This window comes from Meleagris gallopavo, chromosome 21, assembly GCF_905368555.1.
Source record: "Meleagris gallopavo chromosome 21, MGAL_WU_HG_1.1, whole genome shotgun sequence".
NCBI classification, from domain to species: domain Eukaryota; kingdom Metazoa; phylum Chordata; class Aves; order Galliformes; family Phasianidae; genus Meleagris; species Meleagris gallopavo.
This window is the reverse complement of record NC_139424.1, coordinates 7,369,199-7,383,987: the sequence shown is the minus strand read 5'-3', so window position 1 is coordinate 7,383,987 and position 14,789 is coordinate 7,369,199. Positions and strand designations below refer to the sequence as shown.

General features: G+C 39.4%; 1 protein-coding gene across 1 annotated transcript; it reads right to left on the bottom strand.

The window, feature by feature from the left end:
- Window positions 1-184: 184 nt before the first annotated feature.
- On the bottom strand, window positions 185-14,747 carry RPS6KB1 (ribosomal protein S6 kinase B1). The gene is made up of 15 exons (XM_085240868.1): window positions 14,485-14,747; window positions 12,070-12,119; window positions 10,935-11,055; window positions 10,706-10,774; window positions 10,150-10,297; window positions 9,730-9,787; window positions 8,735-8,835; window positions 7,899-7,989; window positions 7,669-7,759; window positions 7,269-7,376; window positions 6,941-7,003; window positions 6,322-6,399; window positions 4,697-4,804; window positions 4,020-4,132; window positions 185-3,483 (listed from the first exon to the last, which is right to left on the bottom strand). The coding sequence occupies exons 1-15, from the start codon at window positions 14,554-14,556 to the stop codon at window positions 3,246-3,248; spliced, it is 1,509 nt and encodes a 502-aa protein (XP_085096994.1). The 5' UTR covers window positions 14,557-14,747; the 3' UTR covers window positions 185-3,245.
- Between the last annotated feature and the right edge of the window lie 42 nt (window positions 14,748-14,789).

Genomic DNA, 14,789 nt, shown 5'->3' with positions numbered 1-14,789 from the left:
TAGGCAATGGACTCAATTAACAGTGACAGCAGTTTGGTTTGATTCCTTTTTTACTGTTAACTCCCAAAATAAGCATCCACTGTATGAGGTGGACACAAATATCCTACGTTCTCTAGCAGTTCAGCTTTTGGATAGCTAGACATAAGTGCATTTTAAAAAAGGGATATTCCAAAGAACCACTGACTCATTTCTTTGTATCTTTTATTATGAGCTAATACCAGGATGACATTCAGATGTCAGATGGCACAATTAAGACAGTCTTGGTAGGAATTATTCCAGCATTCCCAAAATTACAATTTAGTACACAAATGGCATCAAATGTATGCATCACTCCCACAGAGAAAAATGATGAAATTCTGAATATCTCATACCAGAATAATTTCTGCATTAAATGGGAAAAGAAAAACTGCTGGTAATGCAGCTGACCTATTAGAAACCTTTTGTGGTGACGACTCGCAGAACAAAATATTGCCCTATTTAACATCTAGTAAAAAAAAATACGACTTTTGTTCAAGATTTAATACTTTCATATGGTTAGCCAAAACAGGTATTAACCTCAGTTTTTACTATACTTTTTGTAATGCTACAAAAATTCTATAAAATCAAATTATAGTGAATTTTTCAGTGATTATAATTAAAAAAGCGCAGCTTGTACAAAATAAAAAAAATAAGATTCTATACTCTAATGAAAAATTTAAGACATTTTTAAATGAACAAAAGAAAGCACTTGTTAAGCTCTCCAATATTCAATGCATTCTGCACTTATCTGAAATAGCCAGACAGGAGCTCGAACTCCACTCCCCTCGGGTTGTGACTAGTCATTTTGACACTACTATATATATATAGAGGATCTATGTCTGATATTTTTACAAATAAATACAGGATAAACCATATTGCATAGTGTGTGCTTGCTGTCTGAGTCACACTCCAGAAGTTTCACAGTTATGGTAGGGAACTAAAACTTACAATCTATGGGATGGAAGATGGACAGGATATGAAATTGCCTTTTAAAAATGATAAACTGTATCTGTAATTAAGCAGTGAACTCAGACAAACAACTCTTGCCATTCTTGCCAGCCATACCAAACCAACTCTACTGGACAAGTCTATCCAGCCAACCAAAAAGGAACTGTTAGCTGTAACTAGGACCAAGAGATCTGCCTCAAAAAGTAAAATTAAATTAAACTAAGTTCATTTATAATCAGTAAACATGGCAGGAAACCTATGTTAACAAGTGACACAGAGCAGGCATTGCTTGAAGTGTTGCCTCTTTGCAAATATGCAGAATATACACACACGTAAGCACTCTGATTTCAGTTTCACAACGTGTCACCAGCAGCCATATTACCCAATGAAAAACATCAATCTTCCAGTACAATTTATGTCAATGGAAGGTAACTTGATTTTCCTTATAAAACTAAAAAAGAAATTCTCCAACAAAAGGCTTATCAGGAAGAAAACGAAATACTAATTTTTGCTCAATCGTATGTATTTTCTTTTGTTGGCTCTTTATTAGTATCAACAAGATATCACTGAATCCTTCTGGCTTGCAAACTCTGATCGGATTCAACGTGTAGAGAGTCTTATGGCTTGGATCCTATGGCTCAAAAAGATTCAGTATACACAGAGTAAGCAGAATCTATAAAAAATCCCTACTGTTGTGAAACACTAGAAGTAGACTTTGCACAGTTTGACTAAAGATAATGCAACGTGTGGCAGGCAAAAAATGACAGGACTTGTATGCAGTTGCATGATCATATACACACACACACGCACACACCATACACACTCTAACTAGTGTAAAGCTCTGCAGATATTAACCCTTTCACCAGCTATGCTCATGGAAATGCTTTCTTTAAGGCAGGAAGTATAAGTAAGGTAAAGTTACCTTTATTTTATTCTTTGTACCTGTAAGCCATTTGTACAGATTGTGACAATTTTAAAAACATAAAGTGTCCTTAGAACATGTTTGCTAAATTAAGTTGCTGAAGTTCTGACCCACTGTGGAAGACATTCGCTGAAAGGCCATTTAACGTTTTCCTCAGCCTCATACAACCAGCAAATTTATTGCCCCAGCATAGAAAAAAAATAAATTTAGAAATATGTAACGGCAGGGAAGTCCGTCCCATAAGCAAAAATTTATTTTAAAAAAATTTCCTGAAGTTCTTACCCATTGGTTACAAAAAGGTTTGCTTGCTTACATGACGTAGAACTTGTGTACATTTCCTGTGGAAGTACAGCCACACCTCCTGACCTTGTGTTCAGATGCACTTTTTCCCAACCTTTTATATGGGTAAGAATCTGAATGTATTCAGCCATCTCCAGCTAAGTGACTGGCATATACGAAAGTGATGTTTCCCAGTGAAATGTCTGCTGAGGACAAGGATGAAATAAGCAGGACGTGTATTTGAGCCCATGGCTTCCAGTTAAGCCTAGAACATAGCAGCACTGTGATTTGATTAGATCCATTCGTCTTTGCAGGAACAGGTATTTCAGTTGGGTAAGCAAGTGAAACAGTTCTTTCCCACCCCGCGTTGCCAAGCTGGTAATTGAGTAACTCACTTACTGATTTTTTGTTTCATGAGGAGAATCAGAACTAGAGCCTTTACTTTCTTCACAGCAACCAATTATTTTGTATTCTAAATTTCGGGATACTTTCCATAATGAGCTGAATCAAAAAAATCTATTCGAAAAATATATATTTTTTTATATATATATAAAAAAAACTCATTCGGTTTTGAATGTGAAATACCAATTAATTTTATCTCTCATCTTTGATTCCACCCCATTGCAGGAAACAGCTTAACCAAGCTTGCATGCTAATTATTCCTCGGTCGCAAGCATATAGGCATTTCATACTTTGCCTAGTGAAAGGGCTAACCCTCCTTGACACATTCACAACTAGACCAGTGATTCTGAAGCAACATCCTGCCCCTTAATACTGTCAGTTTCAAGCTACCAAGCTGAAAAATCCTTGATAAGGTGAGAAGATGTCACTGCGAATCAGTTAGATGATGTGCCTAGAGTTCTGCAATACCATTTTCTAAAGTTTTTTATGCACCATTGATTGACAGAAAAAAAAAAATCCATTTTTCTTTGCTTTCCAAGTCGCTCTGTGCAAGGACTGACTCTTTGATACTGTCACTTTTTAAAAGTAAACCATACAAGCCCTCATATTTCAACTTCAAGGGGCTTATGTCCATTCTTTGTTTTCCACCTTCAAAGGCTTAAAAAAAATTGTGTTGTCATAGATTCATGCGCAAGTGCTCTGGTCGTTTGGAAATCATGGGGAAAGCTTGTTTTTTGTATGGCCCAGAGTTTGGTTGCCGGATTGGAAGCGGTGCCGAAGCTTCTCCACAAACTGTCACATCCATTTGTTCTATTCCACTCGTCTCCATTGGATATTCCACAGGTGTCTGAGTATTTGATGCGCTGGCAGAAGCACCTCTTCCCCAGAATTCCCCAGGGGAAAACTTTACAGGGCTTTAAAACAAGAAATACAAAAAAAATCAGAAATGAAGATATACACAGCACAAAGTTATGCCCTTCATTCTGCAGAAAGCCAAATACAAATGCCTGCTGAGAAGCATACAATTCTTCCTTCCACTTTCAGAAGTTTGAGAGAATTCTGAAGTCTACAAGAGGCCGTGGTAGATACTAAAGTAAAATTCTCTCCTTTGAGTAACTGGGATATATTTGTAGATTGCCAAGTTTTCATTACTGAAGTGATTCTTTAGCAGCACATAAGCTCACCACGCGTTCTGAAACAGTTTTAGAGGAACACATAGGAAAGTCAGCAGACTGTGAGGCTGCACCAGTACTGCACAGGTGGCCAATTAGTACTTCCTGTGCTGCCAAACATCATAAATTTGTCTCTCATAATGTAGTTTGTAAAATAGGATTAATACTGCACTTCAATGGAAGTGACGGGCTCACTAGGAAGACAGGCAGTTTTGTCTTATCTGTTTTTTTAACTACTTGCTAAAAACTTGATAAAAAAGGAGAAAAAAAAGACATACCTGACTGGTGTCCTAGGGCTACCTATGAATCTGCGAGGTGATCGAATTTTTGGTTCAAAAGAAAATTTCTCTTTTACACTTTCAAGTACAGATGGAGCCACATAAGTAAAACCCTGCAAAACAGCAATGAGGGCACTGCAACTTAGAGGTGAGATTGACATTTCTGGTGACTTGTACATTTATTACCATCATTAAATAGAAAATTACAAAAAGGGCAGTAAGTTTAGACACATGAACATCTGCTCATTACCCGATGCAAACAGCAGGACTTTAGGGAATTCCCTACCTGGGTGCATGCAGATTCACCAAAGTGTGCTCAAACTAGTTAATTTTGATTAACTAGTTAGGATGGATTGTCTGTATGTCAATGAAAACAATCACATCCCCAGGATTCTTAGTGCAATTCTGAATTAGAATGCTGACATTTCAGAAAGCAAGCAATGTTTATGTGGGTTTTAAGTTATCTATATAAAAAAATGTTGAAAATAATCAAAGTAAAGTATATTCAAAATCTGCAAACATTTAAACCCGTTGCTGTACATGTCTTCAAAATTCTGATAATTTGCTCTGTATCAGATGGTAAGATTCAATAGAATTTAATTACCTGAATTGCTCTACTGTCCCCAAGTAACACTACAGATCTCTCCACATCGAACGCCTGTCCCTGGCTCACTTACCAGAAAGACCTGGTTGGCACTTTCACTGAGAGTAGAGTCATCTGGGCTATCAACAGGTGTCTGACGTGTAAACTTTGAATCAAACTGGCTCACATCCTCTTCAGATTGCTTTGCAAAAACAAAATGATTAAGGGTTTATATTACAGATATCAACCAAATGGCTTAGCGGTGATCAGTGTAGCCTCTGGATGGAGTTCATTCCATAGGATTTTGGCAGAGCTCTGCTGTAGTAAAGCCCTGGAGTGGTGTCGGAATCCTGTCGCTGCCAGTGGGAGGTCACTATGGGCACTGACACTGAGAAATAAAGGCAAGGGGGAGGGGCAAAAATCATGGATCAAAAAGGAACACAAATTAAAAAGATGCCTTTTAAAAAAAAATCTCAAATTACAAACAAAAACTTTTAGAAATACAACGGCAGTTTCTTTCAAGTTTAACTCTGGTCACAACCAGTACAGAACAGCTGCAACTATTAATTTCTGGACGTCTTTCTCCAGATAATTTAATCCCAATTTCACAGGCAGAGAAGCGTTTACACTAAGGGACAGATGACAACTGTGGAGTAACTGCCTGTGAGGAGTACTCTTTAATTCAGTCAAAGAATAACAGACATCATTTCAAGATCGTCTCTTGCTAAGCGCAACCAAAAAGACAAATATGTAACCCACTAATGGAGGCCTCTGTGTAACCAAGGAAGCATGTTTTTAGAAACCACCTAGTCAATACAAACAGCTTTCATAAAATTTGCTAATGACAGAAAACTATCTTTGGATATTTGGCTTGGAAATACCAATCTTTCATATCATTCTAAATGTCATTTAAAAAAGGAGAGGATAAAAGCTTTGGAGGCTCCATACTGTACTACACTCAACACTAGTGATGCATAAGTCATTTTAAAGTAAGATTTTGAGTCAGGAACTATCAAGGATACCTACACCTTCGCTTCTGTAGCTAATTGGACCCAAAACAAAAGACATTCCACATCACCAAAACACAGGGTAGAATAATATTGGCTTATTCACCACATCCTTGCCTTGAGGTGCACTTCAATTATTTTGTGGAATGTGCTAGATGCAGTGTAAATATTAATAAGCAAACATCCAAACTTAACTAGGTGACTTCATTTACTTTTGCTTAGCAACTATCACCTTAGTTTCAACTAAATAATGACTTATGTTTAGAAATAATTGCACTTCCAAGTCTGAATAATCTACAGCATAGAAGCAGGGGGAATTAAAACTGAAGAAGAAGTTTCTTCGGGAGACTGAACAGATGGATAAATTAGTTCTTAGGTGTTGTTGCCACCTTCTCTCATAAAAAAGCAATATCCTATTCTGGTGATGGATGAATACCATGACTGCAGAATAATAAGACAGAACAGCATGAAAGGGCTTTTTGTTTCTTAAATGTTGATACACCATCAGTTCTCAGGATTAAAAAAAAAAAAAAAAAAAAAAAGAAATCTGCACCAGTAACTTAAGTTGATGCATTTAACTATTGAAGTACCAGAAAGCAAAGGTACTCTGATTTTTAAGAGTAAAATGTTTCTAAGTTTTAGTTACCACATTGTTTAAGACCTTTCCTAAAGGTATACAGGAGAAGTATCTCACAGCTCTCTGAGTACATACCAATAAGGGCTTAAAAGGAGGTTCCACCTTTCGTGCCAACAGCTCATCCCAGTTAATGTGTCTGAAGAACGGGTGAGCCTAGAAGGGTTAGCAACAACACAGTCAAGCAACAGCCTCCTGGATATAACTTGCAAAAATTTAAGATTAAAAAGGTAAGATCTAGATTTTATTTTAAGATCAGACATTAAGATAAGAAGAAACAGGAACTAGGCCTCTGCTTAAGCTTCCTCTATGCAACACAACATCAATTAGTTAGACTTCTTCCCTGAGAAAGCTGCACTATATGCAAGGACCTGCAGGTTTTTCATCAGACCACTAAAGTAACTTCACTCTTACATAGTGGACATAGTTCACCGTTGTAAAACTAGCAGAAAAAAATCTTCTGGAACACAGAGCTAAAAAAAGTAAGTTATTTCCAAATCACAAATTATCAGATAGACAGCTGCTCTTTTGTTATATTTCAAAGCATCCACGTTTTGATCACCCGTCATCCACAGCTGCCTTTTTGCCCATTACATTTCAAGTCAGGTGCACTCTCCCCCTTCCCTGTAAGCTACTGTATTTTAAGTGAGGTAGTTTAACAATTCTTTAAGCAAAAAATTTGTTAAGGAAAAGTTACCTGAACTTCTCCAGCATCTCCAGGACCAGCTCCTAGACGTGAGGCAGCATTTCTTTTTAGCAGCTTAATAAGAAATAATATCCAGAATTAGTTATGCCATTATGATTAGACTAGTCCTGAAATGAATCATCATGATTGAATAGCACACAGATTGGATATGGAACAATCAGAAAATCTGCATTAATTACAAAACAATCAAGTTTGTCACACAAAATCAAGACTGACTTAGCAGCAGTCAAAACAAGCACAGGGTAAAGAGCTGCAGTGGTTTCATTGTATTTCTGTTCTCCACATACATGTGCAGTACTAATATTTATTAAAATTCTACCTTTTTAAGCAGATCTCTGGCTTCTTGTGTGAGGTAGGGAGGCAAGTTGAGTTTACACTTGAGAATCTTGTCAATTGTTTTCTTTCTGTTCTCCCCGGTGAAAGGAGGCTAGAAAGCACCATTGTAGTGGAAGGAAAAATATGACTTGTTCAGATCTCTTACTTGTGTACAAAAAAGACCTAATTTCAGTAATGCATAAAGCAGATAAAATTATTGCAAGTAGGAATTTGAAATAATTCTTTGGATAAGACCAGCTCATGACTGTAGTCAAAGTAAGTGCGGTTGTATTTTAGTTATGTCTATACAAGTATATTCATATTTATACATGCATCTGAATTAGAAGACAGGTAACTTCAAAAGCTATAAAGAGAAATACATGCAATTATAACTGTGCACCTACTGCTCCAGTCAGCATGTCATACATTAATGCCCCCAAACTCCACCAGTCCACAGCACGATTATGCCCACTCCTCATCAAGATTTCAGGGGCCCTATAATAAAAAAATTGAAAATATAAAAATACTTTAACAAGCTTAGTAGTAATTCTGACTGCAACTTTTCAGGTACAATTTCTGTAACTGACTGAACCATCAGTTCTTAAATACTTCTGCATTTCATCAGGCAGCTCACATGTATTCAATTGTTCCACAGAACGTGTGTGTGACTGTTCCATCATGAATAGACTCTTTACATAATCCGAAGTCTGTCAGTTTTACATGACCTGAAATTAAATAAATAACATGTAAGACAGACAGATACCAGAATTCTGACATTTGTATAAGCAACATTAAAAAATAAATATCTTTTTTAATATTAATATGCAATAACTCTGAACTACCTCCAGTTGCAGTTAATGGTCTGACAAAGCAGTACAGTTAATAAGACAGAATGACATAATTATATACAAAGACTAAAGGTGTTTCATATCACATGAAAATATGGGTGATACAGATTGCCAGACTAATCCCTGTCATGTAGCAATGCAGCAGTGCAATCCAGAATTGCTGCTACTGTCAGACAAAGTATCAGCAGCTAGATAAGTCATTTCAGCTGCAGGCTGGCATCTTACCTAACTTGTCCTTAACTAATGCCTTGTTACCCCATTACTGAAATGTCACTGATGCTGTCACACAGATATTTAAAGCTTCCGTGTGAAGACACATGTTTAACTATTTCACAATGATCCAGAAGAATTATGCTCAGATCTCAGAGATGCAACAATAGCAAGTCAACCATTCAAGAAATGCCTGTGCTTATATAAACACAACCTGCAGCTTGCTGGAGCTTCTCTATTAAAGCTGAGGAACCTATGTTTTGAAGGCAAGCAATTAGCTTTGGCAGTTATTGAGTTATACCAAGCACAGTCATGAGCATGTTACTAGAAAATTCACATATGAATGAAGCATAGAGTGACCTTTGAAGAAATGCTTAAATGACTGACAACATAATTATTACTATTTTTCTACCTTGATGATTAAGCATGATATTTTCTGGCTTCAGATCACGATAAATGATTCCTTTTTGATGCAAGTGCCCCAGTGCCATTGAGATTTCTGCTAGGTAAAAGCTGGAAGAAAACACATGCCAGGCAATTAGATGTATTCAGTCATGCTGAGCCTCTCAAGCACGAAGTTTACTATGTCCACATCAATAATTCCTTGAAAGTATCTGAGAGAAGAAATCAGAGAAACAATGATACCTTTGAAATTGGTTTGCCAAAAGGCAGAGATTCTAAGATGAAATACAAACATATGCCACTAGATTTATCCGTTTGGTAGCTACCTTATGTATTTGGAGGAATCTGAGCTTAACAGTTACTGGGTAAAACGTGCTTCAATCTGCATTACCACATCCGGATGTAAAAGCAGAAGGAAATACCTGAAGATAAGACGGCAACCAGCAGCATTTTCGGTGCTGTTTGTGGAACAGTGCAGTACTACAGCCTCATATGCACACTGAGGCTTTTTCTAAAATATTATCAACATGTGCTGGGGAAAGATACAACCATAGTTGGTTGTGCAAAGCCTAACCTAGTAGGGGTAACTTCAACTTGTTTATCAGCAGTAAAATACTGCTACTCAAAAGACTGTTTCTCATCTATTAATTCATTAGAATACTTTTTTACTTCACACATTCCATCATTAGGAGCACACAATCAGTAATTTGTACAGTCAGTAACTGTCAGGTAAAACTGTGTGTGGACCAAGACTTTCAGTCTTTTCCTGAACACCTGAAACACATCACACTCGGCAACCAGCAGTGGCACCTCTCCTGTATTAAGATTGTTGTCTCAAGATGCCATCACAAACTGCTAAGTATAAAACACACGCATCTTCCCAAAACCTGGTAACTGTTTCTTTCACTATGCTATGAAATGAAGTGATTACAGTTCTCCAAGTCAGAATGGATACCTCCAAGCACCCAAGAAACCCTATTAATTTACCAAAATAGTTTCACTTACCAAGCCGTGTCTTCCATAAATATCCCTTCTCTCTCTAACTGCATAAATAGTTCTCCTCCTGCCGTGAGAAAAATGAGTATTATACTCTGTCAAAGTGCATTTTATCATCTTAAGTCAGTCAAAAACCTATTTCCTAAAAAAAAAATGTTAAACATGGGTATTCTGTGCTGCTCTGCAAAAAGTTGTTTCACAAAAAAACACAACTGAGAATGTAGAATTCTGGTATTCACATAATACTATCAACTTAAAGAATTACCAAACGCATCAAAACTTCATGCTGAAAAGAAAACCAGAAAAGCATTTCTGCCCTTGTTTCTTCTGTTTTATTCTGCCCTTGTGTTCTTTCTGTTTTCTTCTATAAATCCAAGTTCTAGCTTACCTAGGCTACAAAGAATAAAGAACAGAATTTGATGCACTGACCGCTGAGATACTCAAGGATGAGGTAGAGTTTTCCACCAGTCTGAAAGGCGTAAATTAAGTCTACGATGAAGGGATGTTTCACTTCCTCTAGTATATTCCGCTCTGCTTTTGTATGAGCTGTATCTTTTGCATTCCTTACAATCATTGCCTGCAAACAGCAGAAACGGGAGCATAAGGAAATGGTAAATTGCAGACATTTACATTTAACTACCTTTGAGTTTACTAAATCACAATGCTATGAGTGAGCAACATAATAATTTTTTTAAATCCCTGTTACATGTACATAATTGGTTTCTTGCCAAAGTTTAATTCTTTCATTTATGTCATAGACTAATTTAGATCAGAAGAGATCTTGAGATATTTAAATTATCCACTGAGAACTTTGCTGGCAGAACCACTTAAAAGATTCATTACAAATTCTAGTGTGCCATGTTAATAACTGTACACATCGTAGGCAAATATCAATTTCAAGTATATTGAATAATTATATAATTCTAACAGCTGATGGGTTAATTTTTTTTTTTAGGTAGTAGCAAAATTCGAACACTCATATTACCTTTTTAAGAACTTTCATGGCAAAAATTTTCCCAGTATTTGCTCCAGTTACTTTTCGTACTTGAAATACCTACACAACACCAATACAAAAGCAATTATTATTATGAACTGCACGGGAGGAACTTTTCAGAACACTGGATGGAAAGATTAGACCTCCCCACGCGTGGCAAGCGAGCACTTTGACTGCCTTCAGCATAATGGGTTTACTTTTGTAGAAAAGAGTCCCTTACCTTTCCATAGCCACCTTTGCCCAGTACGCGCAGTAACTCAAAGCATTCCGGTCGGATCTTTTCTGGACCTCTGTTTACACTAGTTTCTGAAATCTCAAATTTTTCACAATGTTCCATGCCACTGGATAAAACCGAAACAAGAATATAAGACTACCTGATACTTGACAACGATCAAGAGAAAGTAAGCAAGCAAACTACTTACGGCAAAACTTACACTAAAACTGACATATCTGAATGACTGCTTTGGAGATAAGGAGAATTCTTAGCATCACAAACTGTAGTTACATGTGTGCAAAGCACTACGTTTCAGCTTGCACAAAAGACAATCTGCCTGTATCAAGATTTCCTTCAGGTGCCTTCGTTTCAATGCGTAATATATTTCTGTATTGTACCAGAATTAAGTTTGAAGGACCAACAACTCAAACTGACTTGGACAAGATTACAGTGCTGTAAGGTGTGTTTAAGTTTTAAATCACACCAGCAGTTCCCGCAATCACAATACAACTTCTGTAACAAATACTGTGCAGAAGAAGCTGGAACAAAAGAAGTCACAACTCTGACCATGCCACAGAAGAAGACTGATCCACAACTTCAGGATGTTTCTAAATTATACTAGAAAAGACAGGGTGAAGCCAAAACCTTACCCTGTACAGAAAAGGTAACTGAACTGTTTGAACTACTGCTGCTTTCTTGTTACATGTGGCACACTGAAAACAAGCTGGGTATCTATACATGAAGCAGGGCTAAAGGTAGCTGTCTCGTGAAATCAAATCTGAACTGAATTCTCATCTGTTTCAGTCTGCTATGCAAATATGCAGCCAGAGCCTCTATAAACCTGACAGAACATAGAATGTTCTGCAAAGAGGGCACTGCACTCATACTGCAAGCATTATTCAAATACAATACAATAGCTATGTTAGGAGAAACAAGGATTAAAGACAACAGCAGGTTTTGCCAGAATTTGTTTTATTATTATTTTGAGATACAGTCACAGATTTTAATGTGAAGAAATAGCAAAAGAACTAAAACAACTCAAATTGAACAAGAATGACAAAATTTTCTATTCAACTTAACAATGTAACAAAAGTAGAGACTATATGTAGTTGGCATGAGCATTTTCTTAGCAGCAACTTACAGGTCATATTGGCCAACTCCCCCGTGGTCCATGCTCTCACTTAACTGACCCTAGGGACAGGAGGAGTAGAAGGAAGATTAATTGCAACATAAGAAACAAAGCATAGTAAAAATAAATGTATTGATGTCTTTTACAGCTTCTTTACATGTATGGATATGTTTACATATATAGTTTTTGTTATACATGCACACACATATATGTTTATGTATATAAAACTAAACAAGTTTAAGTGTCAAGAATAGCAAATTATGAGCAGAAGATAAGAAGCCTACAAAATCTAGTGCAAGTGTTGCAATGCTTCCACATATCTTAAATTCTGATACAGGGGGTCTGGTGGTAATCATATCCCAGTAGTAATAACACAGTTAATCTTTACTCTGGTCCTGAATGCTTTTTCTGAACAATCATTCAGACAGATTAACGCACAAATATTTCTAAAAAGGCTTGAGCACTTCAACACCAGGGCCTGACGCCATTTAAGAATGTAGTTCAATTCTGAAGACATATTTTCTTCAAACAATTTTCAGTTTGACCCCTTATGCAAGATAATACCTCTGTCTAAATGTGGCTCTACATGGCAGAAAAAGTGCAAAGCAAGCAGACAGCTGGAAGGAATACAAATAGAATTTAACGGGCAAGCTTCTAACAAACTTCAGACTATGACAGGTTATATTTTCAGTTTTAAAAATATATACATAAAACAGCAACTGCAAGTTACTGAGGAACAGCCTTGAATCTATAGCCTGGAATGCACAGCCAATCACGGAGTCCTGAAGTTCAAGTCTGATTCCAGGAAAGAGGTTTGCTTGCTCACATCCCCTCGCTAACATTTATTAGAGAAATCCAGCCCCCTGACATCTGTTTCACAACAGAACCTGTTAAATGTGCCCTTGACCCTACCATTAGACAACAACGAACAAGTTCAAAAAAGCCACCAACTCAACAAACAGAATAAACGCCCACCACATTCCCTGAAGAACTTCAGTGTCCTTCAGATCTCAGACAGACATGCACAATCACTACAAAAAACACCTTTCCCTTACATACACTTTCTTGATGCTCACATATTCCCCACTCCCCAGTTCTGTTTTAACTTCAAGTCCATCCTAATCTCCCAAAAGGCACCCACGTACTGCATTAGGTTGCCACTGTGCATTTGTATTCACAGAAGCTGGCCCACAAGTACTTTTTGTGCCACCCATTAGAACCTGTCCTTGGCAATGGAGGCACTGTGACACAGCTGACGCTTGTAAACCAGGTCCTGTATTGATTATTGGGATGGCAGACAACACTTCTCCTGCAACCTGAGAACTGCCGTGCCTTCAGCTGTCAGACCACATCTCTGCAGCTCATGTGCAGCGTGGGTATTCTAGCTGTGCTTTGGAGTGTCTGCTAATCCCAAGGCCTCCAGTTGGTATTCAAACAGTACAGCACGAATGCAGCAGCAGCAGCAGCTTAAGCAGTAGCAAACATTTAATAACACAGAATGGCCCGGGTTGGAAGAGACCTTCATGAATCTCCAACCCCCTGCTACAGGCAGGGCCACCAACCTCCCCATTTAATATTAGACCAGGCTGCCCAGGGCCCCATCCAACCTGGCCTTGAACACCTCCAGGGATGGACGGGGCATCCACAGCCTCTCTGGGCAGCTGTTCCAGCACCTCACCACTCTCTGTAAAGAACTTCCCCCTGACATCCAACCTCAATCTTCCCTCCTTCAACTTAAAACCATTTCCCCTTATCCTGCAGTTATCTGCCCTTTCCAAGAGTTGATTCCCCTCCCGTTTGTACGCTCCCTTTAGGTATTGAAAGGCTGTAATGAGGTCACCCCAAAGCCTTCTTTTCTCCAGGCTGAACATATAAAACAACATATAAAAGCAACAGTAGCACTAGAGAAATACTAACGGCAACCTTGCAACAAGATACCCAAAGGCCTTATAACAGCACCTAAATGAGCGTTACAGAAAAACAAACTACAGATCACGAAGTGACCTATCCGGGGAGGTGTGAGATGGGCACACGCGTTGATCCGCACAGCATTTCAAAGCTTTGCTTTTGATTCTGGCGCCAGAACGATCCCTTTATACAGTGCCAGACAGACGAGCACTCCCGCACTGACGTCCCCACATGTGACACCAAACCCCGCCGCCACGCTCGTGCTACAAAACCCACCGCCAACACATCAGGGAAAAACGCTCCGCCTGAACGCGACCGCCGGCACCGCGGTGTGTGGCGGAGGCCCCGATCAGGGCCGTGGCTCCCCGGGGCGGGGCGCGGCCTCACCTGCACGGGCCCGGGCCTCCGCCTCGCCTCAGCCGCTCCCGCCGCCCCCCTCACGCCTCCCCCGTGCGCCGCTCCTCCCGGCGGCCTCCCCGCCCGCCCGCTCCCCGCGCCGCTCAGCCTCTCCGTTCTCACCCCCTCCTCCAGCTCCTCATCCGAACCCGCGTCCTCGGGCTGGTCCAGATCGATGTCGAACACGCCCGCCATGGCGCGGGTGTGAACCGAGGCGTCGCCGCCCCTTCCTCACTGCGCTGAGTGCCCGAGGCCTGGGCCGCCTCATGGGCCCGCACCCCCCAACTCCGCCACGGCCGCCATCACGGCTGCCCGGCCTCACCGCGCATGCGCCCCCGCCCCGGCTGCGGGCGCCGCGCAGGCGCACAAGCCCATCCTGCGGCGGCCGGGGCCGCACTAAGCATGCGCGGCGAGGATCTCGGCCGGGC

Excerpts from the sequence above, each read along its gene's own strand:
- RPS6KB1 (XM_085240868.1), bottom strand. The coding sequence starts at position 14,556 with ATGGCGGGCGTGTTCGACATCGATCTGGACCAGCCCGAGGACGCGGGT. Across the intron at positions 10,775-10,934 it reads GCAAAGGTGGCTATGGAAAG|GTATTTCAAGTACGAAAAGT; the intron begins GTAAGGGACTCT and ends GGTGTTGTGTAG. Across the intron at positions 7,004-7,268 it reads CCAGAGATCTGCTTAAAAAG|CTGCTAAAAAGAAATGCTGC; the intron begins GTAGAATTTTAA and ends TTTCTTATTAAG.